The 27,422-nt window shown below is 28.4% G+C and overlaps 1 protein-coding gene and 1 long non-coding RNA gene across 4 annotated transcripts in view; one reads left to right on the top strand and one right to left on the bottom strand.

Annotated features, from left to right (window-relative positions):
- LOC139426209 (uncharacterized) overlaps positions 1-27,422 on the top strand; it is a 161,367-nt gene continuing 133,945 nt past the window's right edge. Inside the window, exon 1 of the long non-coding RNA XR_011637415.1 lies at positions 1-148. This is a non-coding gene — a long non-coding RNA (uncharacterized lncRNA). The remainder of the gene's footprint in view (positions 149-27,422) is intronic.
- The window catches only part of LOC107453302 (suppressor of lurcher protein 1), a 1,038,548-nt gene continuing 1,033,129 nt past the window's right edge, over positions 22,004-27,422 (bottom strand). For all 3 annotated transcript variants that reach the window (XM_071184104.1, XM_071184106.1, XM_071184105.1), the window contains exon 15: positions 22,004-24,189. In XM_071184104.1, coding sequence (XP_071040205.1) covers positions 24,113-24,189 — 77 coding nt within the window. In that variant the 3' untranslated portion in view covers positions 22,004-24,112. The remainder of the gene's footprint in view (positions 24,190-27,422) is intronic.

The following is a 27,422-nucleotide window of genomic DNA, read 5'->3' on the forward strand; positions in this document are numbered from 1 at the left end:
GAATAACGCTTTATCGAAATTTAAGGATATTTTTAGTGGGCAAAAATAGCTATCTGGTTACGTAATCGAAAATGAATTTTTAAGCACTGTTTGTTTTGTTTGTAGTCTGAAAATTATCTCGGTTGGCAAAAAAATTATACTAGTATTGGTAAGTTTTTTTTCTCATTCAAATGAATTTTTAAGATATATGATTAATGTTTTATAAGAGCAAATTGGTTTTATCTGAAAAAAAAAATATAAACGGGATATTATTACCATTCCTAGAATTTTGAAATATTTTTTTGTCGCATAAAATCTGATGCTAATATTATCTATAACTAAGTCTTTTTAAGATAATGAATGTTCCCGAATATATATGTCACATTAAATAAGTCCTGCTAAATTTTCATTACAAAATATCTTTAATTGTCACTATTGGGCAGTTTCTGGTTTTTAAATATTACCTGTAAATATCATACCATTATGCTTTATTGATTTATTTTTAAAAATCTAATTATATAAATGTATGTCCTAGAAATATGTCTTCAATTGCATTGAAGATGGTTAAGATCTGATTCAAGATTATTCTTTAAATTGTAACAAATCAAATCACGTTAAATCAAGTACATATAAGTCAAAAATATGTTACAGTGGTACACATAAGTCAAATTATGTTACATTCAGCCTTATCTTGGAGTATTGTAATTAAGTAACATAAGAGCTAACATTAAAACAAGTACAATGGCACTGGATCGGGGTGGCTCAGGGTATCGTATTCATGTCTGACATTTGAGTTTAGGGTTCGAATCTCAGCTCTGACAATCTCAATTGAACGATGATCTCATCGAGTATTTGTCAGGGAATTACGGATTCATGTTAGGCTGGTTATCAGTCGGTTAACTGAGGAACATTGTAAGTTGTTTTACTGTAATTTGAGCAACAATGCGAGTTAGATTTCATCAAAGAAACGCGTAACATCATTTAATTTTATTTTATTGAGTATATATCATTTAAGTCTGTCTTAGTAGAGTAGACTCAGGCTTTTTTAGACATTACTTTCTACCCAGCCAGCCCATTTGTCTTCTAAGTTGGATTAAAAATTGTTGCGCTACTAGGTTAAAGGTTATACGCAAATTTTTGTTCAACATATTTCGCATACATTTTCATTATTTTGTCTTAAGTTAGGTTAAAATAAGCGAAAAATATTATATTTATTATTCTGATTATTTATAATTATAAAATACCACATGAAACACCATCGAATTTTACTGCGTTAAAGGTAAAATCTTCCCAACACATGTTCCAAATACAACAACAATCTTCCAAGCAATTATTTAAATTTTTTAAGCACTTCTTTAGATCTAGGAAACGCAATTATTTATCATTGAAATTTCCTTGATTTACAAAATTAATTATTGATAAAGTTTTGGAAATGAATGAAAGAAATTTATTTGAACTACTTTTTTTTTTGGATTTTATATTTTAGTACAAATATAATTTCGATAGTTTAACTTATTTTTCTCAGTAATTATTATTAGATTGTTCTTTTATAATTAAAGAGTACCAAAATATATTTTTGTTCGTAATTAGAGCGTCAAAAATGTATAAAAGCTGGACATCAATGCTCCAACTGCATCAAAGGGTAAAGCAATATGAAAAAACTCATCCTAAAGGTAGTTAGGTGGACAAAGTTTTATTTCTAATTCTTATCATGATTTTTTAAATTAACTTCCATACAGTTTGAGGTTACTAAACTTACTATTTAAGTTTTTATAAGGCGTTTCACCTTATGTATAAATTGTAGTTAAGGGTTTTAACCAAGTTTTAACTTTAATTCTTATCCTGAGTTTTTAATGGACATTCCATACAGTTTGAGGTTTCTAAACTCGCCGTTTGATGTTCTTTATGTAAAAAAAAAAAGCTTAGAGTTTTGACCAAGTTTCAACTTTAATCCTTATCTTGAGCTTTTATTGGAACTTCATGCAGTTTTAGGTTGCTAAACTCCCTGCTTTATGTTCCCAAAAAAAGTTTCACTTTATGTATAAATAGTAATCAAAGGTTTTGATCAAGTGTTAACTATAACTCTAATCATGGATTTTTTTAATGAACTTCCACGCGACTTAAGCCTGCTGTTTTATGTTCAGATAAAAATCTCCCATTATAAATTATCCAAATTACCAAAATTCAGATATCTATTCAACATTCTAGCATTATCTTCCTCCTAATTGCTTGCATTGAATAAATTGCAACTGCGTGCTTCTTCAGTTTATTGCAAAGGAGTTGAGGTAACTTCATGAAATAATCCAATCAAGTTACTTTATCAAAAAGATATAGTGCCAGACACAAAATTAGATAACAAATATCTAGAGCCGTTCGAAACTCTTTTTGGTTTGTTAGTTTAAGAATATTCATCCTCTTCTCTTCCTTCAATAATAACAATGTCGTCTCTTCTTTCCAAATCCAAGTCTCACCGTGGTTATTCCCAGCTACTTATTTTTCAATGAAATATTCAAGACTTACTTAGACTTCGTTTCATTAACTTAATGGAAATATTGAAGATGAAGAGATAAATCAAGTATAAGTAATGATTTCTTTTTTATCCCCATATTTATTATTATCTGATCATTCATTTTAGGATGACGTCACTTAAGAAAATGAAGATATCGAAGCGAAGTATTCTCTTTTCTGCGTTGATTATTATTTGATTATTAATGTTTTTGGGCTGCACATTATGCTTAGATTAGAGGGTATTATTTTACTAACTTGAGGTAGAAGAATTGTTTTTCGTCAAGTAATTTGAAGTATATATTATACATGGTTATTTCATAGGAACCAAATACTTTAATTTCATTATCATTATTTGGATCTAGATAATTATTGCTATTTATTCTAATTGAAAATGTTTTTAGAAACATTAAGACTTTTTTTACTTAGTTGAAAGATTATCAATATTACTAGTTAATATTCTGGAATATTACTAGTTGCGCAAAACAGCATTACTAGTTAATATTTATTTACACTTTTGGGAACCGGTAAAGCATTAACAGCAAAAAAAAAATTAAAATATTTAATTTATGGTGCATAAAGCAAAGCTATGTTTTTAACTAACTAAATGCGATAAAATGATTTATTATATTAAGTTAGTTAAAAAATAGAGTCTTAATATAAGACTCGTTAAGCAAGATTTTGTTTCTAACTAAATTAAGAAAATGAAAATATTGAACAAAATATTGCTTTTCTGTGTAGATTAATGTTTTTGTGCTGGACATTATGTTTAGATTAGAGGGTATCATTTTACTTTGTTTAATTAGCGTTAAAAATGCTTTTTGTCAAGTTATTTGAAGTAATATTACACATGGTTACTTCATAGGAACCTAGTACTTTAATTTCATTATCATTATTTGGATCTAGATAGTTATTGCTATTTATTCTAATTAAAACCATTAAGATTTTTTACTATGTTGAAAGTTTATCAATATTGCTAGTTAATATTCTGGAATATTATTAGTTAATCAAAACAGTATTACTAGTTAATATTGATTTAAGCTTTTTGGAAACCGGTAAAGCATTAATAGCAAAAAATTGAAATATTTAATTTATAATGCATAAAGCTGGGCTATGTTTTTTACTAACTCAATACGGTAAATTGATTCTTTGTACTAAGTTAGTTAAAAACAGAGTCTTAGTATTTGAAGCAAGATTTTGTTTCTAACTTTATTTAATTAAGAAAGTAAAGATATTGAAACAAAATATTGCTTTTCTGTGTTAATTATTAATGTTTTTGTGCTTCACATTATGTTAAGATTAGAGGGTATCATTTTACTTCGTCTAATTTGACTTTGAAGAATTATTTTTCGTCAAGTCATTTGAAGTATATATTATATATGATTATTTCATAGGAAGCAAGTACTTTAATTTCATTATCATTATTTGGATCTAGATAATTCTTGCAATTTATTCTAATTAAAAATGTATTTAAAAACATTAAGATTTTTTTACTATGTTGAAAGATTATCAATACTGCTAGTTAATAATCTGGAATATTACTAGTTAAGCAAAACAGTATTACTAGTTAATATTGATTTACGCTTTTGTGAAACCGGTAAAGCATCAGTAGTAAAAAAATTTTAAATATTTAATTTATGATGCTTAAAGCAAGGCTATGCTTTTATGTTTTAACTAACTAAATAGATTAATTGATTTAATATATTAAGCTAATTAAAAACACAGAGTCTTAAAATAAAAATAGTTAAGCAGGATTTTATTTCTAACTAAATTAAGAAAATGAAAATATTGAAGCAAAGTCCTACTTTTCCGTGTTGATTATTATTTAATTATTAATGTTTTTGTACTGTACATTATGTTTAGATTAGAGAACATTATTTTACTTTATCTATTTAGAATTAATAAGAATTGTTTTCTATTAAGCCTTTTGAGGTAGTATTGTATATTTTATTTCCCAAAAAATATAATATTTGAATTTTATTACCAGCATACGGAGAAGGTCAGTATATATTGTCAGTATATATTTGAATATATTGTCATTTATTCAAATTAAAATATTTTTTAAAACATTAAAGATTTAGTCCAAGTTGTCGCTGTCCTAGTTGAAAGATTATAATTTAGTTAATATTGATTAGAGCTTTTGTGAAAATGTTAAATATTAGTAACAAAAAAAATTTAAAATAATTTTAAATTTATGACACATAAAGAAAGTCTCCACTTTTAACTAACTTAAAACAGTACATCAATCATTAAATGTATTGTTGCGAACTGCTTCGTGACCAGTTTTTGAACTTTTTCTATCTTATGTCTTTAAGATTTCAACCAACTTCGCAATTTTTTTCTACACATTTCAGCTTTGTCGATCTAATATTATAATTAGAAATTTTATTTAGTTAAGTCAAGATTATTATTGTTGTTGTTACCTATGCCATTGTCAATACTATGCTATTGTCATTGTAAAAACCAAGCAAATTTTAAAGGCTGAGGGTGCGTTTCTTATTTTTCAGTGGTGCATCTATGGCCAAGAATACGAATTCAACTACGCACACGCCACAGGCAATTTTACAGCGAGAACCCATTCATAATCATTTCAATCATTTACAGTTCGTAATTTTGAGCTGAACCAGAGACCGATCAATCTCCGATTCAGTACCCTCTTAGGTATTAGTTTGTTATCGGAACTTGGTGGACTTGTGACCTCTACAGATTTGACGAGTACCAATCATCATTTAATATACGGGGATTTTTCGGCCATCGGGAATAATGACTCATGAATAATTATAATTCCACAAATTAAGCTATAATCGTAATTCAATTGACTAAATAATTAATCGTTAATTAAAGGCATTTCTTTGTTCTGTTTAAAATCTTTTATTGACACCCTTAGATCCAGAAGAGGTAGAGAGAAGCACTTTCACATGCCTGTACGCTCTGATTTTGTACAAGCCAAAATGTACATATAGGTACTAATGTGAGAGTATTGTATTGAGAACATGCCCACATGATCTTTGGATGCTAGAGTTCGAAAACCTCGTTGTATATAATATATTGTGGTCCCTTAAGGAAAAATCACGCCTTCTCATGTATTTGTAATCACGCTCACTATGAGGTTAGATAATCTAAAAAAATGTTTCTAAAATAATTTTTGGAAATTTTAAATTTTACTTATGCAGCTGCAAGTTTGGCAAGCATGTACTGTAAGTATCTGTAACATCTAGACTATCTATAACATCTAGACTATCTATAACATCTAGACTATCTATAACATCTAAGTATCTATAACATCTAGAGGAAATATGAACGCGGCTTTCAACAAGCATATTTTTCAAATTTGAAATCGTGAGCCGTGATGGCTCAGAGGATAGACCTTTCGCCTTAAAACAAGGTGAACCGGGTTCAAATCCCAGTGATGACTGATCGATACGAATTCCGCATCCGGCTTGCACCAACCATAGTGATGAAATAAAATATCACACTGTCTATGGGTTAATCTCCTTGCCGTCGGGCCAACCGTGGGACGTTATCGTGGTTTTCCTTTCCATGTAACGAAAATACGAATTAGTTCCATCAATAAGTCTTCCACGAAGGCAAATTCTCCCACTAATTGATCCAGAGGTCCCCTTACCTTCTGGGTTGGGTTCAAAATTACAAAGCTATGGAGTTGAACATTTGTAGTCGTACACTCAAAATCGGATCGGCTGTTTAACGATGGTTAGAAAATTTTAAACCGTAATCTTTAAAATCCTACAGAATTGAGTTAAACATTTCAGCTAAAAATGTTTGCTATCTCTGGTATTAAAATATTCTAAACAAGAATAATCAATAATTTTGTAAGTTTGATTTTTTTGAGCAAAAAACGGGGATAAAATTTGAATATTGTGCAACAGAATCGTCAAAAATAATTAAAATTTTTAGCTTAGGCTGTAAATGGTATATGTATGTTTTAAGTTGCGTGTTAAGGAAATTCATATTTTAATTTTCATATCTCTGTAAACTGAATTAAATAGCTTTATATTGTATAATTTCTATCTAAGCCTGCTCTCTATTAAGCCTAGTTCTAATTAGTTTTTATATTATATCCTGCAAGTGAAATAAGTTGCAACTACAAAAATTGTCAATTCTTTTCACCTTGTGATAGACCCTTTTAACAATGTGGTGCTCTGTGTATTTCTAACAATGTTTGATTTTTTTCGTTCTATGCATGCAAAATAAATTGAAAATACAACTTAAACATTTTTCAATCACTTCTTTTTACTTGGGTTATGAGTTATTTAATTGGGAATGTGAAGCAAAAAATATTTTAAGCTTTGCAAATCAGCCCTATTTTCAAATTTAAAGTTTCGACTTTCAAATTCTTAAAAGGGACTAAATGTTTTTTTCCTTGTGTTTGCATCTTAATGAAGCCAATCATCTCATCAACTTATTTTTTACTTTTTAAATTAATCTTACAGCTATTACGTAACTTAATTTCCCTATTTTGAAAGTGAAACTATAAAAAAAAATTTCTAATCGAATTTTCTTGTAATAAGATGCAAACTGAGTGGCTTTAGAAACACTTATTAAATATACTAATTAACAATTTATACCTGTTAATTATGATGCAAAATAAGATACAAAAAAGGCATTTTTAAATGAATAATATTATTCAGGATAATAGCATAGCCATGAGTTTGTTTTTGTATCTTACTTTGCATCAGCCTATTAAAAAGGCTTACGCAAAAAAATTTTATTCAAAAATGTTTTCAACAATTATTTTATTTAGTTATTCAATTTAAGAACTTTAAAAACTATCAAACTGTAAATGTATAAATAATTTTGAACCATAATTACAAATTATGAATGTTGATATTTGAATGAAATCGTCTGAATTGTTCCCTCTAATTAAATATGATAAAACTTCTGTCGAAATTGAGGAAAATAAAAGCGTTTCTTAAAAATGATATCTTCAGTTTTTAAGGATGGTAATAATGCGAAATCATATATGAAAACCTTTTATGTTTTTTAAACCTCACTATGTAAATTGTTTGCGTTTATGATCAATTATGCAAATTACAGAAAACTTTGATTTATTATTAAAAGCCTAAGGTTGGAAAATTATATACCAAGAATTATTTTGTGTATTTAAATTGGGATATAAAGCCAGAATCAATAAAATTATAAAAGAAAAATGTTAAATGCTGTACTTAAAAATTATGGTGTAACTCATATTTTCTATTATAATAAACTTTATTGAACTGTAACTTTTAGAAATGGGTATATTTTTTAAAGTAAAGTAAAAATGACGCATGTTGACAAAAAAAGAAAAACAAATAGAAATTTTACCCTGTTTTTAATGTAATAAAACCAGTTGTGTATATTTAAAATTTTTAGATTATAATTTAGTAATAAATCAATAAAGTAGAAAACATATGGCTAAAATTAGAAATTTATATGCAAGCTAAAGCATTCTTAAGCAGCAATGTATAGTTGTTCCAACTTTATCGAAATCCTTAATATCATGTAAGCAAATGGCTCATGACTCAAAACTACAGATGAGCATAGGAAAGCTTGAAATGAATTCTTAAGTCATAAATGAACTCTTAAATAAAAATATGTAATTAAATATATGTTCTAATATAATAACAAGTATGTGAACATCAATATGGCAGGATATTTTTTTTCTGAAGCATAGATGTATTGAAATAAGCCTCAAAAAGTAGGTTGTTGCTTTATTTAATTTTAAGAAAAACTCATCAAAACGAAAATTTAGTAATTTTACTTTGTGTAGTAGCTTCTGGATCAAGCATTAAAAAAAACTAGCAATCACGGAGGACTTTTTGATGGAAGTGACCCGCATTTACGTTACATGGAGAGGAAAGCCGAGAACAAAATCCCACGTTTTGCCCCATAGTAAGGGAATTCTAAACCATAATCAGTCTACTACTAAGAATATTATTTTTACGTCAGCACTGTGGTCGGTGCGAGCCGGGAGCAGAATTCGCATCATAGTTTATAGCCGTTGTTCAACAGAATTTTTAGTTTACGACTACCAATGTTGTCTACCAATAGCCATGCTATTTTGTACCCAATCCAGAAGACAAGGGAAATCCTGGATCAAACATTGGGAGAAATTTGCCTTCGTTAAGAACTTTTTGATGAAACTAACCCGCATTTGCGTTACATGTAGAGGAAAACCACAAAAACCTTACACAGTTAGAATGATGGCAAGGGGACCCTAACCCATGATCCGTCTTCCCCTGAGGATATTTTGAGTCATCACTGTGGTCGGTGCGAGCAGGGGGCGGAATTCGTATCGAACAGCGATCGCTGGAATTCGAACCTGGGATCACCTCATAGGCGGGCGAGTGCTTTATCCCCTGAGTCTCCATGACTTAAATAAGGTAATTTGAATTTTTAGAAGAGAAAAAAAAAGTATTTTATTAATTTATAATTAAAGAAGGTTTGGGTGAGGCCTTGATTTTGTGGCGTACTATAAAATAGTACTTGAAAAAGTGATTATTTAATTAAAAACTATTCATGCTGATTCAGTGCTTGTGGCTACTGAGCACACTCTTTTAATGTGGGTTTGTCGCATAAATAAAATACATAAAATTTTTTTCTAGTTAAAAGAAGGTTTTAAAATTTATATTTTATTTTATAGATACTCTGAACAAGAAAAATCTTTTCCAGAGTTATAGAGAGTCCTTACCTCTTAAGTACCCATAATTCCTCAAGTGCAGACAGAATAACATCAGGTTTATTCAACGAATAAACCAACTCAGAGCAATAAAAAACTGGGGGAAAATATATATTTATAGATTTGCACGTAAATAGTTATGTAATAATAATTGGAAAAATTTTACGGATGAGTAGTTTACAGAATATTCCTGAACATGTTTCATACTTCACTTAGTTTAAATGAGAGGAAATTTAATAGTATGTTAGCAATAGAGATTAAATTTAAATTACCACGATATTACAGAAATTTTTAAATTATAAACCAAGGATTAGAATCCCCATTTGATCAAATATGCATCAATAAGCAAATAATTATACCAATTAAATTATTGCGTTCTTGTGATTAATGAATTCAAGTGAATAAGTAAAATAGAATATTTGAATAAATAATATTTGAATTATGTTAGCACAATTTAATGTACTTTATTTATGTTTTTTAATTGCATTTCAAAAGGCATGAAATAAATTTATTTAAAATTTAATTTTTCTGAAATTTTATTTAGGAGAAATAAATTTTTTTTCCTTGCTGCATTGAAAAACTAAAATGATTAAAATTCGAAAAAAAACTTTATATGCAAAACGCACAAATAAATAAACGGACCACTCTGAATAACTTTTGGTTTTAGGATCGGATCTTCACACTCTAGGACTCAATCTTAATGGTTGGAGGGAGTGATCTCAAATAAATTAATAATTAGTGCAGGTGTTACGAAATTAGATACAAAAAACGTACTTTCCCTTGAAAAACATATCTTTTTTTTCAACAGATTCGGATTTCTGAGCCCCAAATATACTCTCCACCCCCCAAAAAAAACCGCAATACGGGAAATAGGGTCCTAATAGTTTGGTCAGGAGTTTGAACCCCTTAACATTAATTTATTTTTTGCGTAATTCACCATATCTCAAGAACTCTTTAAGCGAATTGAAAAATGTTTGCGCACAGTTATGAAATTCGTTTATCCAAAGATAACACCACACAAAAAAAAATTTTTAGTAAATTTTTATTATATTTCATTTTATTTAATAATAGTGGAAAAAATTTTGAATTGTAAGATATGCAAATTTTTACACCTCTGTAAAAGATTTAATTTTCCATGGAAAAATGCAATATTTGAGTGTAATCGGTCAAATAGTTCCTCAGAAATCGAATTTTAACAATACAACATGTTTGATAAGACGTTTTGTATCTTATTTTGTAATTTAGAACTTCAACCGTAATAAATAAAATTGATATCACTCCCCTCGAACCATTAAGATTAAGATCTAGAACATGAAGATCCGATCATTAAAATTATTCAGTTTGGTCCGTTTATTTTTTTGCCCACTGTACGTACGTTATAGGTCGTAGATTAATAAATAGGCCAGAAGGAAACAAAGAATTTTATCAACATTAAGCAAATTAATTCCAATGTTATGACCCAGGTTCAAATCCCTGCAATGGCTAGTCTATACGAATTTCCACACTCTTCTCGCACCGACTACTATGCTGGCGTAAAATATTCCAAATGGTAGACGGATAATGTGGGTCAGGTTGACCGTGGAAGGTTTTCGTGATTTTCGTCTCCACGGGTAACGCAAATGCGGGTGAGTTTTATCAAAAATTCCTCGATAAAAGCAAATTTCATCCAATATTTGATCCAGAAGTTCCCATGTCTTCCGAATCGAGTTCAAAATTACAAGGCTACGGAGTTGAAACATTGATAGTCATAAATTCAAAATTGGGTCAGTTATTCCAAAAAAAGTGGAAACCTGTCCTAAAAACCTGTTTGGTTTGCCGGAGGAAATAAATAGAAAAATGATTATTAGTTTCATCAGGCAATCAAACTGGTTTGAATGTTTTCTCCACGCTACTTACTTCCCTTGTTATCCCAGAGATTTAGACAATGCTTTCGCTTCATTCTCACTTAAATACTTATTTGTGACCCTTTATGTTTATACTTTTTTGTAAAAATTTTTGACAAGATAGATTCTAAAAATACATATCAAGTGCAGTAATTCTATAATACAAATTGATGCTGTAATTTTTAAAATGATCCAGTCTTGGTTTCTATCCTTTATTTTCACGTTAAAACAGTCTAATATCTTAATGAATACAACCTATTCTAATGTTAGAACTATTGAGATGCTTGTGAGAGAAAAGGGGGTTGTTAATGAAAAGATAGATTGTATCATTTGGCATTGAAGGATCGAGATTGGCGAGAGTAGAAATTGTTTCTGAACCTTACTTTATTGGCTTGATTTGTAATGATCATTGCTCTGTTCATTCAGTAGAAGTCTCGAATACCTCACATCTTTCTTTATAATTAAAAGGATTAATTTCTATGCTTCAAATAAAGATTGTGTACGTTGGGAATTGGAGCACACAGCAGCGGTACCAAAATTATTTTAATTATACAATTTTGATATCATTTTAAATAATGCAATTTTAAATGGTAGAATATAAAATTTGAGTGAAATTGGTCGCATAGTTTCTGAAAAAATTAATTTTAAAAATATGATTTTTTAAAAATTCGATTTCTTAGGAAACTATTCGATCGATTTTGCTTAAATTTTGTATTTTGCCATTTAAAATTGCATTCTTTAAAATGAAGTTAAAAATTATACATTTTACAGTTCAAAATTGCCTCGACTATTATTAAATAAAACAATAAATATTTTACAATTAATAAAACATAATTACAATTACAATTACAAATAATTACAATTAATTTACAAAATAATTACAATTAATAAAACAATAAATATTTATATATATATAATAACAGGGCTACATCCCTGTTGTCATTGTTGTATTCAGCTTTAATAATGCAGTCGTCAGGCAGAATACTTTATCAATAGGTTTATTTAAAGGTATGCTGGTGGTTATAACAGTTCACATTCGCACTCCACAAGGGAGGGGGTGGACAAGACTTCTGCGATTCCGGAACAACTCATGAGGATCACAACATGATGAAAAGGACACGCAAAAACTAGTGTTCGTACGTTTTATACAAAAACAGATTGGGGTAAAAAGGCACAGTCTTGTAACCTTACGCATCACCGAAAATCATTTACTTCTTCCTAATATGGAAGTGAAGAAGGAAACGATTCTAAAAATAACTCCTCCTTTGAAGTATAAATCTAATTATTATTCAATGGTATGTTTTCAGCCTTGAATTCCCAAAATAGAATATCTCTACGCTTACTCTTTAACAAAGACATTTTATGAAACCGAAAGAGTTTTAATTCTTTTATTAATAAAAAAGTATTTATNAATTTCGTCACGAAATCACGTGTTTTGTGACGAAACGGGAACTCTCAAATATATGACGAAAATGTTTCCTCAACTTTAAATCTCACCGTAGAGTGGAAGATCGTATTGTGGAAGGTTGTTAACTAGAAAGACAAAACTAGGATGAAGACTAGACGATTGAAAATAAAGTGACGAAACAAGCCGGCCGGCCCGTGCAATGGTGAAGAAGTTGGTCTCGTACCAGGAAAATCTGGGGTTCGATTCCGGCTTCCGACATCAGTGTTAATTTGTCTGTTAAGACAACATAAATCCAGGTATATGGTGCCCCAGATGGAATGATTATTAGAAATGTTAGATACATTGGGCACTACGATTTTTACGAAAAAAAATAGAATGATTAAATATTTCTTTACTGTTGACGAAATTAGTTTTCTTGAAGTGGTGATACTTATTTCGTCCCTTTGACGAAATGCTTGAATTTTAAAGGGCCGTGCATTTAAAATTCGTTTTTTCAGGAACTACTCGACCGATTTTACTCAAATTTTGTATTTTGCCATGTAAAATTACTTATTTTAAAACTATGTAAGAAATTTTATACCTTACTATTCAAATTTTTTCTACTATTATTAAATAAAACAATAAAAAATATAAATAGCTACGAAAATTTTTTTTTGCAGAAAATTATCTTCGCACAATCGATTTTTATAAGTGTGTGCAAAATTTTTTAAATTCACTTAAAAAGTTTTCGAGATATGACGAAATACGCAAAAAGTGAAATTGACATTAAGGGGTCCAAACTTTTGATTGCTTTACTGACTAAACTATGGGGATCATACATACCAGACTGTGGCTACCCCCTTTATTATATGGCTCAGAAATGCAAATCCGTTGAATAAAAGGTATGTTTATTCAGAAAAAGTACGTTTTTGTGTTTGATTTCGTAAGTTGAAATATCGTCTGCACACTTAATTGACATTTTTCCATTCTTCGAACCATTAAGATTGACTCCTAGACCGTAGCGATCCGATCATTAGATCAAAAGTTATTTAGGGTGGTCTGTTTCTTTTTTAGCGCATTGTGCATGGACTTTACATCTAATATTTGCGACTCTGAAAAAATACTTTTCAACACATCTCATACTAAGAATTTTATTTTAAAAACTAATCCAAGTATCTCATATTTTTTTTTATAAAGCACGCCTTTTTTGGTCCAGATTTAGAAATACTTCAGCTGGGAGACCTCTTTAGTACTTTCTAAAATAGCGAAATTTTTTTTACATAATAAGGGCTAATGTTATTTTACTTATTAATTAACTTTTATTTAATTCTTATACTTTTTTTTTAAGATAAGAGCAAAATAAGTTGTTTGAACACGAAATCGCATGAGAAACGAGAAAATTATGTATGTTTAATATCGTGCTTAATTGTTCTTTTCATTCGAGTGTTAAGGGAGGATCATTAATTCATTAAGAGTTTTTTGTACTTCTTCCATTAAAAAAAATGTTCTATATACTTCTTCTCAAAATGCAGTAAAAATATTCTTTAATAATTTGAAAGAACAATAATCCACCCTTTCATTTCTCTTAGTGTATTAATGCTATTAAATTGGAACAATTATTGATCTAAATATTCAAATCCGCAATTGTTATTTTTATTCAAACATTAAAACTCGTGCAAATAGAACATTTTCTTTCGAATATTTATTACTTCTGTTGTAAGATTCGAGTTTTTTCTTTAAGATCTAGAAGGAAATGTTAATAGAATAGTTTGTTCCTTCAATTATAAATTCGTTCTAATTGGAAAATGCAAAAGGGTACTTATACGTAAATCGGTATTTAGTACAAAAGAAACGCAAATAGGTACTTAGTTTAAAAGAAATTTATTATTGATTTTCTTTTTGTTTATTAATCGTTTGCAAGCATTTATGCGAATTTCCATACATCGTAATGAATAATTAAAGTTATCCTTTTGAATTAAATTTTCAACAATTGTTATCTTTCCTTTATAATTTTTCTATGATTGAACTTTTGAATTTCTCAATTCAATAGATTTTTTCATACTTCAAAAGCAATGAATAAATATAAAAGAATCATGTAATATTTTATTTGTTCATCATTTTATTAATATGTATTTTTTTTATTTATTATTTTGATCTTTTCAGAGATTAAATTCTAATTTTAGCACTGAGCTCATATAAAAAGCTAAGTTACCAGTAATTGATTATTTGTTTTATAATAATACAAAAAATACTTTAGTCATTTTGTGCGTAAAATTAGTGAAGTATGCAGTATTTCATATTATGAAGTTTTAAATAAAGCGGCAAAGTGTTTTTTAAATATATTTTCATAATAAGCAGAATGAAAAAAAACACCCTGGTTAAACTAACTTTTATTATCTTTTTCTTTTGTAAGAGGTAGTTTTATTTCCATGAATGAAACAATAAGGACAGATTCAGTTTTAGTAATTTGTCTACGTAGATCTGTTAATTGGTAAAAATATAATATGGCAAATTTCACATTTCTATTATAAATTTGAATATCTAGACTGATAAATACATTTTCTAATTTTTGCTGAAATATTTGTATCTTTATTAGATCTATTCGTGACTGTTAGGTTTTATAACATGCAATAATTACTGTGATTTTATTAGAGCTATTTTTGACTGCTAAGTTATTTTTTTTTGTCATTTTCGTTCATTTTTTCACATTAAATAATTAAGAATTTATTAAAGCTGTTCATGATCGTTAGGTTAGATTTGTCCATTTATTTCAAGGGGAAAAATTGTTTTTTTTTTATACAAAAAGATACAGTGCAAGAAAAAATTAAAAACCAGGAATTTTCGATTTAATGATCGGATCTTCACGTTCTAGGACTCAATGGTTTAACAGGGGAACTTCAAATATGCTAATAATTAGTGCAAGCAATATTTTAAGGAATAAAATCAGAAAAAACGTACTTTCTCTGAATAAACATACTTTTTTTCCAAATAGATTGTTATTTCCAATTTCCACAATATAAGGGATAGTTGCATTCTGGGAAATATGGTCACAATAGTTTGGTCAGGTGAGTAGCTTGGACACCGTAATGTTACTTATGCTTTTAGCGCATTGTGTCATATCTCGAGAATTTTTTTCAGCGAATTGAAACATTTTTGAGCACAATTATAAAATTCGTTTATCCAAAGGTAACCATATACAAGAAATAACCTTTAGTAAATATTTATTTAAAAAATTAGTATTTTTAAAATTTGATTTCTCAGGAACTATTCACGCAATTTCGCTCAAATTTTGCATTTGGCAATATAAATTTATATTCTTAAAAATGAAGCAAAAATTCGTCTACCTTACAATTATTAAATAAAAAAATAAAAAATAATAAATCATTACTAAAAAGTATTTTTTTGTGCATGGAATTATTTTTGAATAATTCCATGCAAATCCATCGGAAAAAAGGTACGTTTATTCAGCGAAAGTATTTTTTGTGTGTCTGATTTCGTACATACGATATCGCCAGCAGTAATTAATTAGCATATTTGAGGTCACTCTATTGACTCTTTAAGATTGAGTCCTAGAACGTGATGATCCAATCACTTCATTAAAAGTTATTCAGAGTGGTCCATTTATTCTTTGCACACTGTACATCTTTTGAATTTTAACTATTTGACTAACTTACCTGATATTGCTAAAATAAATGAAGTATAGTTACCTATGTATTCTTTGCCTATAATTTATTGAGACCTAACCCAACTAAATAAAACTTTTAGTTTTTTAAAATATAAAGGCTTTATGAACAATAATTATACCATTTCTTACGCGTAATATCTTTATTACTATAAAATGTATAATTCTATCAAGTTAACTTGGATATAGTTAAATCTAGTTCAAAAAAAAAGCGTTTCATTTCTCTATATAGCAATATCAAGTGCCTTTATAAAATATGCAAAAATTTTTATAAAATATGCAAGACTTTTACTTTCAGATCATAAAAACAGTATAAGTTTTGCAATCTCTAAGCTATTAATTCTCGACTTGATTTAATTTAATTTGATTTATAAAAAATATCAGAAGCAATACCTCATCCGTCTAGATTGCAATATTCGTTTAGTAAATTGGTATAAATTAAATTTTGAACATACTAATCATGAGAAGCCCTTACAATTTCTTCATTAATAGTTCGATTGTATTGAGTTTTATTTCAGTCGATTTAGCGTAAAAATGCTTTGGAAACGATACCTCCTTTGTCTAGATATCAATGTTTGGTCCCACTTTTCTTTGACACTCCTCACTAAATTTAAGATGGCTGCAGAGGTTTACCTGTGATGGGGCGACTTAAAGATTTTCGCATTTAGCTTAAATTCTGAATCTCCATCGAATATTTTAACTGGGCAATCGAAAATAAATTTTTAATGATGTCTTTCTGGATAAAAAAAAACAAACTTATAAAGTGTATTTTGGATTTTTTTATAAGTTATTTTTTTCTGTTTGAGCTATAAATTTAGATTTGTATAGTTCAAAAAGTTTATTTCAAGTCAGATAGTAAACTGAAGGAAATACCAGAAACAATTTATGGTTCAATCAATTCAATATTCAGCACGTAACATCGTTCTGACGCAACTTATCACAGAACGTTTCATAGATTGATGGTATGAGAGTAAACCTCATTAATCACTATTGAGAAGGATGAATTTTCATCTACTAATTTGCAGAACGACCCCTCGCGCACTTCGTTAGAAAAAAAAATTGATGGGTTTAAAGCAACATAGGGATTAGCTGTATTCCTAATTCTGCGACTTAGTATCGTTTCTAGATAGATAATACACAAATTTTCAAATCATCACTGGATATCAACACAATACATGAAAACGTTTAATTATTTAATTTAGTCGTGGTATTTTTCAGTAAAAACGATCATAACGCTCTGTATGAAAATGTGTAGGTATTATACTGTTCCAACTCCTTCAGTTCTCACGATTTAATTATCTCCACTCATATTCAGTAATTTTCGTTCGAAGTTTTCTGCAAAGTTTTATTTCTCTTTATTTATTTATTCTATTTACTCTTTTTTTTTAAAAATCATTCGCAGCAGAATTAAACAACATGAATGCTGCGTTAATGCACGTTTATTGTTTAACTTATTATAAATTCTTGTAATTATCACAGTCGATGAGATGGTTAAATACCGAAAAATACCTTGAGAGCTTCCAATTTTTAAAACAATTTATAAATGATGTCTAATCTACGTGTATTTTTCTTAGGTGTCACCAGAACACGTGTATTTCTCTATTTATAGGTAATATTCGAGTTTCTAATTTATTTTATAAGGTTCCATCATTCGATTGATTTTATTAGGTTGTTCTGAGTAATAATCTAAGAAAAACATGAATAGTTAGTTATACGTATAGTATTTATTTATATTATTTATTTTATTTATTCTTTTTTTAAAAAAAATCATTTGTAGCAGAATTAAACAACATGAATGCTGCATAAATGCACGTTTATTGTTTAGCTTATTTTAAACTCTAGTAATTATCACAGTCGATGAGATGGTTAAATACTGAAAAATATCTAGAGCGCTTCCAATTTATAAAACAATTTATAAATGATGTCTAATCTGTGTGTATTTTTCTTAGGTGGCACCATAAACACGTGTATTTCTCTCTCTATAGGTAACGCATTCGAGTTTTTAATTAATTTTATTAGGTTCCGTTAATTCGATTAATTTTATTAGGCTGTTCTGAGTAATAATTTAAGTAAAACATGAATATTTAGTTATACGTTTAGTATTTATTTAGAATAATTTTGTGTTTTTATAGAAATAAAATAGCTTAGTTTAAATTTTTTGGAATTATATTTGATTCTTTCTAAAATGGCTGTAGAAATTTCAAGCATAAACAACTAGTATGCTATGTTGCCGCATATTGTCATAGAATTATTGATGATAGTTTATTCAAGCAATATAGCAATGACATATTATACGATACTCAACTTATGGCTCAAGAGGTAGTACAGCATTGAATGAGGTTTCCATCTTCACAATAGAGATGAAAATAATTCTAATACTACTGGTTGCTACGCTGAAATGTCCCGAAATCATACTAATAATGGTTTGTTTAAAGTAAAGTTTGGTTCATGTGATTAAATGGTTGCCGCGCTGATTTCAAATTATTACTAAAATTCAATAGAAAAAAGATCATTGACGATATCACAGGCATCACTTGAAAATAGTTTAAATTAAAATCAAAGTACTTCTACGTGGGCAAAGCCGCTGGAAAAAAATATTGATTAATGCAATTGTTTAAATCTAATTGAGGTGTTAGGAGGAGTTAGGTATTAGAGGAGGAGTTAAGGAAATACAATATTTAAATACAGTTGTGCTGTGCATTCGGTTTAATTACCAATAAAGTTCACATGTTGTACAATATAATTTTGAAAGGTGACCAAGCTAGTTAACAAAGGGGGCTATATATATTCATAATCCATAAGATTCAGTCTGTTTTACAATTTTGATTTGTTTTTCTATTATTCTTCTGAACTTCTTGTGAGGACGCAACATTTTTAGTAACAAAAAAAAAGAAAAGAAAAAAAAAGGTCACGTTAAAAAGGGGCTTTTTGTGTGAATAATATGCTATTTTCATAATTACCGTGAGTTTGCAAACAGTTAAATTTTAGGTTAAATTTAGTCTATCTTCAGACAGTGCCTCCTTTACTAATTCTGAAAATGGTGCAAAGCGTCAATCTACATGCAAATTTCTCTTACGAGGTGACGAAGAAAGTCCTCATTTCTTTTTTTGCTTCGGCAAACAAAAATTTTAAATATCAAGCATGTGAGCTGTCATAAGCATAATGAATTTGGGAATGAAACCTCCAACGAAAAGCTGAAAGAAACTGGGATATAAGTTTGGAATTAAAAGCGAATAGTTCATATAAACAAACCTAGTGTTCGAGGGAGATGAGTAAGCTGACAATGCTTCACTTACCTGTCCACTGGAAATCCATCCATGATAAATCTATTACAGATTCAACCTATAGGAATATGTTTTTATTGGGAAAAAATACGAATCGTCCAATAGGAATAGTGCAAACGGGAAATGATTGAATGATAGTGGAACAAATCTAGTTTAGCCTCTGACTTGGACATCTCAATAATATGTTTTAATTAAATTTATTCAGGTGTAATAATAATAATTTTATCCATTGTTATGATTGTTCATTTAAAAAGGTTAAAAATTGAAATAAATGACATATGATAGAAAATCTTTCAATTATGCTTTCGAACAACAACATGTGTTACGACACGTCTCTTTCGCATTCTTTCAAGGTTACGTCTTTCATAACTGTCATCAACGCTTTCTTCTGCTCTTCGAGCGAGCACGCTTTGTTTTATAATACAAAGCGTGCTCGCTCGAAGAGCAGAAGAAAGCGTTGATGACAGTTATGAAAGACGTAACCTTGAAAGAATGCGAAAGAGACGTGTCGTAACACATGTTGTTGTTCGAAAGCATAATTATTGTTTCGCTTTTGAAAGATTTTCTATTATATGCCATTTATTTTAATTTTAATTGTTTTATCTCAATAACGTATTATCGAATAAAACTTTTAATTTTTTAAAGAGTTTTTTTTAAAGGTTTTAATAAATGATTTAAATTTTTAAGATTTCAAGATAGAACACATTTGAAATGTGTTTAACTCAGTAGCTGGAGACGCGATTATGGTTTGCAAAGTAAACCATATAAACATCTGGGGTTGAGGAGCGTCAACGGTCAAAGGGCGGAATCCACTTATATGAGTCTTAGCTTTGTGAAAATGAAAAGCTCTTGTGATGAAAGTTGTTAAAATTCAAAAAGTTGAGCCATGGTGGCTCAGGTGATAGAGCACTCATTTCTTAATGAGCTGCCCTGTTTGAAACCTAGCAATGGCTGGTAGACACGAATTACGCACCTGGCTTTCACCGACCGCTGTGCTGTCGTAAAATATCCTCAGTGGTAGACGGATCATTAGTTAAAGTTCCCCTGCCGCTAGGCTAACCACGGAAGATCTTCGAGGTTTTCCTCTCCATGCAACGCAAATGCTGGTTAGTTCCCTCAAAAAGTCCTCCATGAAGGCCAATTTCTCTCTATACTTTATCCAGGAATTCCCTCGTCTTCTGGATTAGGTTCAAAATTGCAAGAATATAGAGTTAAACATTGGTAGCCGTAAATTGTTGGGTCAGCTGTTCAAAGACGGTAATAAAATAAAATAAAAATTTCAAAAAGTCAATCCAATGCCACATTACTTGGCTCATAAAAACTTGCATGAATTGAGAATTATTCATTGATTTTTATAATTTTTATCTAGGTGGTAAAATCGTGCGATTTTTAACAAAATGTCCGGTGATTATTAACAAAATGTAATAAATTTTAAAATATTTAAATATTTTTTTCTTTTTAAAGCCCAAATGATTCCTCACGGCAAAAGAGGATTTGTAAGTTAAAATTATGGTTTTACTTTTAAAGTTAGGCACTTAAATACTGGCCTTTTCTGTACTCTTTTCTTGGCGAAAGAATTCAAAAGAATACTGTTAGATAACGAAATTTCAATTCCAAAAAACATTTGTTTAATACCAAAGAAATATTTTAGACTTTATATATTTCACAATTTACAAATTACAACGAAAATGTTGTAACTAATCACGTTGTTAAATTTAAAACTAAATGCCATATACGTTATTACTTTAAAAATATAAGGATATTTCTTGAAGCTCTTGTGTCAAGTAAAATAAAAAGGTAAAAGTTAAGCGCCTTAATTCAAGGCGAAGATATTTTTTTACATCAAAAATACATATCACTTTGCTGTACCCTGGGTTTTAAAATTGAGAAATGGGTTAAACACTTAAATAGTTATGAAATTATTGCAAATTATTGCAATTTTTGGGAGATTTTTCATCGTAGAGGTAATGCTAATAATTTATTAAAATAAATTTTTAATTTGCAACTTCTTGAAATATTTCTGAGACCAAATAATACAGTGTTGGAGTAATTTTTCAAATAATAAAAAATGGGGTTAAAAAGTTTCATATTTGTGCATTATTGTAACGTTTCTGCCTGTAGAAAATCTGTACCATTTTCATTAAGATTCTTGTTAACCCCTTCCTTCTCGCTCCCGTGAAAATAACAGGGTGAGGTTTCGCCCTTTATTTCTCGCTCCCGTGAAATTTCCGGGCTGGAGTGTTCAGTAGTAACAGGCCAACAAGAATAAAATAATCCATTTCTTTTGCCCAGAAAACATTTTATTTCTCATTTTACACACCAGATGGCAGTACCAGGATATTTTTTAGGTAATAGTAGATAGTTAGCTTATTTTAAACTAGAAGTCAGCACTAATCAAATACGTGTATTTGGCAAAATAAGCACTTTTATGACCGTTTTCTTGAAAATTAACCGATTGTTAAGGGGTTAAAGAAGGTCAAGACTATACCTAAAAGTGATAACGAACTACTGCAAATCCTATAAATTATAAAAAGGGAATATTATTAACTAAAAATCGATATTTTTTTATGACCACAGAGACTTCGAAGTGAATAAATTTCATACACGGTAAGTTCTTAGACTTTTATTATATTTTATATATAATTCACTTACAAATTTTTCTTACATGGATGAACAATATTTATAAAATTTGAAATATGTTATCATACACAGTCACTTTTCTAAAACAACGCGTAAAGATTTTTCTTCAATCATATAAATGAAGAATCAAAATTAACAAAATTCGAAATAATACATGTTTTACATATTTTGTATGAATAAATAAGTGTCGCCAAACACAACATATATGTTTTAAAATAAAGAAACAAATAAAGGAAAATACAATCATATGAACTTTTTCGAAATGGCAGACAATTTAAATTACTTATAGTTTAAAAGATAATTACAGAGTAAAATAAAAATATTTTTTCTAATATACAACTTTTATCTACATCACCCTTTGTAACAAAATTTCCTTTATATTCAACAGTACCCATTTCAATCTTGTAAGACACGAACTTTAGGACAGGATTTTTTCTCCAAATATTCCATTCTTGTTTAAATCGTGTCCAATTTATCATTTACCAATCAAATCTTTCAACCCAAATAGCTGTCCAATCAGCACTTAGTATTTTCTTCATCCCACCAAAAGTTTCACATTATAATATGAGCTTATCCCTAGAAGCACAAATATGTATTTGATATTGAAATGATATCTTCGCGACATTCACCGCATCGCTATATCTCACGCGTACAAAAGAAAGTACAATATTATGCAACTGGGATTTGCTATTCTTGTTTTCAGCGTGTTCAATTAGCATTCCTCAATCAGTCTTAATTAGTTTTCCAAACAGCTCGTTGTAAATTCTTTTTTCCACTATTCTACATCAAGTTTCACGTTATAATTTCAATTTATCCTTAGAAGCACAAATATGTATGCGATATTGTATTGATGTTTTTACGACATTCACCAACATTCGCAATATAGTACGCGAAACAGTAGAATGTCCTACAATATTGTGCTATCTGGGATATTTTTTTCGAACGGGCTCGCGATGCATTACTGGTGCAGCTCTTTTCTTGATTTCAAAGTCATTCGTCCATTTTTAAAAATCCACTGAATATTTTTACGAGATTTAAACTAAAACAACACTGTGACGGTGGTATTTTTAAATTTAAATAGTTTCACGCCGTTTGTAGTTTTTTACATCACCATTAGATATTTTATAATTTTTTTTTTATTCAATAAAGCAAAATGTGAACGAAAAATATGCAGTGTCACAATATTAGCGTATGAGTTGATATATATGCAGTGAAATTTAACAGAATATTAAATAATTTAAATAGATAATATATTAAAAAAATTAATAATTTAAATTTAAAGCGATTGATAAATTCGACGTAATATAAAACAGTAGGAATAAAAACAAAATCGTTTTGCAAATTAGTCTAATTTCAAAACAACTAGCTGATTAGTTTATACAGAAATATTCTAGAACACATCTACGTAGATCAACAAGAAAGTACAGATGAACAAAATAGAACGAAATCTAAACTATTTTCAACACCATTATATATTACGAAGATTAACTTCTTTAAAAAATATAGTTTTTTTTTCCAAGTTATGTTCGTAAAATGCCAGTTGAAAAGACTATTTACAGTGAACGACGCTTTTTCTCATTAATTTTGTTATTAACAATCATTCTTTGAAATTTTCAATACTTGAAAATTACATTCTTCTTGCTTTCTCAGTTCTTTAGAAATCTTTTCAAATATGCAATATGCGTTTTCAGGTGGATTTTTATTTCTCTTTACGAAGTGGAAAGTTTTATTTTTAGTTCGCAATCTCATTTTAGTTAACGAGTTTTCCATTATTGTTTTGCGTGAAGTTATATAAAAGAAAATATATTTCGAATAGAACATTAGGCTTAACAACAAATAAGTCTGTAGATTTCCACAATAGATGGCAGCACCAAACTTTTCTCGGTGCCAAATGCTTTTTAAAAACTGAGTCAAGTAACATACAAGGGAAATAGTTCAATTTTAAATTTATGTTTTTTGACAAGTCTTCCTTTTTTAAGAGATCCGCCAGCATTAACGTGGCATTGAAAGATCACTTTTTTGTCGACAACAAATACATTTCCAGAATATTTCAGAATAAAAAACATCTGGAATTCTTTAGACGTAAAAGAAGAGATAAACGATGTTTGGCACCAAAAATAGCAGGAAAGAGTTCACCTCTACCTCTTTACCACCTGCAAAGAAGATAAAATGGTTTTATAAATAATATTGAAAATAGAATCGGCCAATAAAATATATAAGCAACATTCAAGAGTAAAAATAAATGTTAATTGTTTTAGTATCTAAGGAAAGTTTGTTATTACTTGACAAACATCTTAGTTTGGTCACCTTGCAACGCCAACATTTTGACTCCTTAACGTACTTAATGCATTAACAAAGCTTATAAGTAATATCTCAAATAGGTTTTCGTTAAAAGCATTTAACATGTTTTCGTAAACTGTTTTGATAGTTTCAAAATTAGGTACCTATTGGTTTTAGGTTAACCAAGTTCGCCAGACGTTGGAGCAACGCTAGAGTCTGGTTTACACAGGTAAACAACTACCGATAAGTTATAGTTGTAGATAGGACAATAAGGAGACCATACTTGATAACTATAATTTTTGAATACGGTATTTTCGAAATTATTATTGATAACTATTAATTTTGAATGCAGTAATATCGTGGTCGTTATCGATAACATAGCAAATCAAAAAAATTGAATAATACACAAAACGATAAATATTGAGTCATATTATTGTGAATATTTATAAATTTATTTGGATAACGAAAATATTGACCGTTGTGAAAATAATAGAAATTTATTGAATTGGTTGTTAAATATCGATTTTTTTGGCAATAACGATATTAAAATCGTAGTTATCGATTTTTTTTGGGCAAAATGTTCGTGTTGGCGACAGTTCGAAAAAAAGTCGCCAACACATTATCATCATAACCGATAAGTACCAAATGTTACGTTTCACAAACAAAATCATGGTTAATAAGAATTGAGCGTTTTGATCTCATAAGATGAAAACAAATTACAGATTTTTTTTTAAAAGTTTGTTTTAAATATAATTTTTATTAAAAAAACTAAAAATAAAAAAAGAACTTTTATCGTGTTTTGTATAGTGGGGTATAATTAGGTTGCAATTTTTTAAATTTGATAACAATACTTAATTTCATTCAGTTGAATTATTTAATTTTCATCAGGTTTACTACATTTCATTAGCCAATGGAACAAACTGGATTGTATAACATATTTATACTTAATGTAAAAATTTGACTTCCCGTTTTTATTCATATGGTAAGAACACGAATTAATTGCTTTGTAAGAGTATTTAAAATTTTAGAAAATTTAAACTAAACCTTTTTTTCGAACTCAATAAAGTATTTAAATTATATTAAAAAATATTTCCTATTTCAAATATTGTTTTTTTGAACTATTTACGAACGCGTATTTATAAATAATGTGACATAAAAATCCCGATTTTACAAGGAAAATTCTTTGTGTATTTTTTTAACTAACTTACAATTAATTTTTTTTGTTTCAAAAAAGTAATGTAACTTATCAAATTAATTAATACTTAAAGTATAATTTTTTGTTTGTTTCATAAATTAGTGTTTCATAAATTTTTTGCATTCATGCGTTAAATGACCAAAGTAATTTTTTTATATTTTAAAATTTAAACAAATCTGCTTCGCGAGGATATCTTTTTTTAATAATTTTGAATAATCTTACACTTGAAAAATGTTTATTATGCTTTTATATAGATTTAATTTTTGTCACAAAAGCAATATGATATCAAAAATATTTTGAAAATGTTTTTGTTTTAAGAAATGAGGGTTTATAAGTATCTATTTTTTGCGCATAAAATAATTAAGGCTCGCTTCTTTATTTTTTGCTACAACTATTAAAAGAAGTTTCGTGAAAAATTAAGAACATGTATTTAGAAAAATAAATGCTTCTTTTTCATTTGAAATAAGCTTTTCTTTAATAAAACAACGGAGATATTTAGATAACAAATGAAATAAAAAATTATAAAAAAAATTCAAACAGTGTTTCACAAAAGCTTGGAATAATTTTGTAAAACAGAAATGTAATGACTAAGAAAAAGTTAATTATTCGCAAGATTATTTTCCCATTTAATGAAAAAAAGGTACTATGCATCTATGAGGTACTGAATAGATAGAAAGAACTGCTATGCTTCTTGAAAGGTCATCAATAAAAATTAAATATTAATAACATCAGTCATATTAGCGAAGTGAAAAAAAATTCCATATAAAAAATTCAATTAGCACTAAAATGGTTGCACTCTTTTCATCGAAAGAGAAAAAAAACTGAAAAAAAAGATGTGCCATTGTCAAGTAAATGAAAACTAAGAAAAATACTATGCTTTTTTTTGTTGCTAATGAAAAAGGATTAAAGAAATTACAGAAAGAAGTAGTAGGTAATATGATTCCCTCTTGGTGAATTGAAAAAAAAAAGTTATATAAATTATGAATTAAAAGTAATTGAAAAACTAATACTGTCTCCTTTTAATGAAGTTCAGAAACCTATTTTAAAGGGCGAGAAATCATTATTGGACGAATAAGTTTTATATCTTTGTTAATTAATCAGATAATAATGTATGGAAAATTGATAATAATGGCTTTTTTTTTACCTCCGTTACTTGATTTTTTTAGACCAAGAGAACTTCTTAAACGAATAAAAGAAACGATCAATAAATCTTATAATAACTTGAATTATAATTCTTTATAATTCCATTTTTTAAAAAAATATTTTATCAAAACTAAAAACACGTATAAAATGTTTTTAACTTTTTTCTTACCATTGAGGGGAATGTTAAAGCTTATAAAAATGTAAAATAGGACGCTTCTTGTATTATCTTATTTTTAAAACTTTGTTTGTTACTATATAATTGAATAGGGAAATTTATAGGATTGTCAATACAATATGAAATGTTTATGTCAATGTTGGATTTTAATTTGCTGCTGTTTTTTAATCTATAAAATAACTCGATGTAAGAGATGTAATTTATACTTGCAGTAAATATAATTATACGAAAGAGATAGTTACGTCATTTACACCAAGAATTAATAATTGATGTATTTTTAACACAATTGAATCGTTCTGTTGAATCGTTCCTGAGAATTGGTTAAATAGTTCCTGAGAAATCAAATTTTGAACAAGATCTTTTTGAAATTCAGTTTCTCAGGAACTATTTAACCGATTTTGTTCAAATTTTGTATCTTGCCATGTAAAATTACATTCCTTAAAATCAAAAATTGTATCCTTGCAATTCAAACATTTTCGACCATTCTTAAAAAGAATAATAATAAATAATAGTTGCTAAAAGTTATTTTTTACATGGAATTATCTTTTGAAAAATGAATTTTATAACTGCGTGTAAAATTTTCTCAATTCGCT

Source organism: Parasteatoda tepidariorum, chromosome 8, assembly GCF_043381705.1.
Source record: "Parasteatoda tepidariorum isolate YZ-2023 chromosome 8, CAS_Ptep_4.0, whole genome shotgun sequence".
Classification (NCBI taxonomy): domain Eukaryota; kingdom Metazoa; phylum Arthropoda; class Arachnida; order Araneae; family Theridiidae; genus Parasteatoda; species Parasteatoda tepidariorum.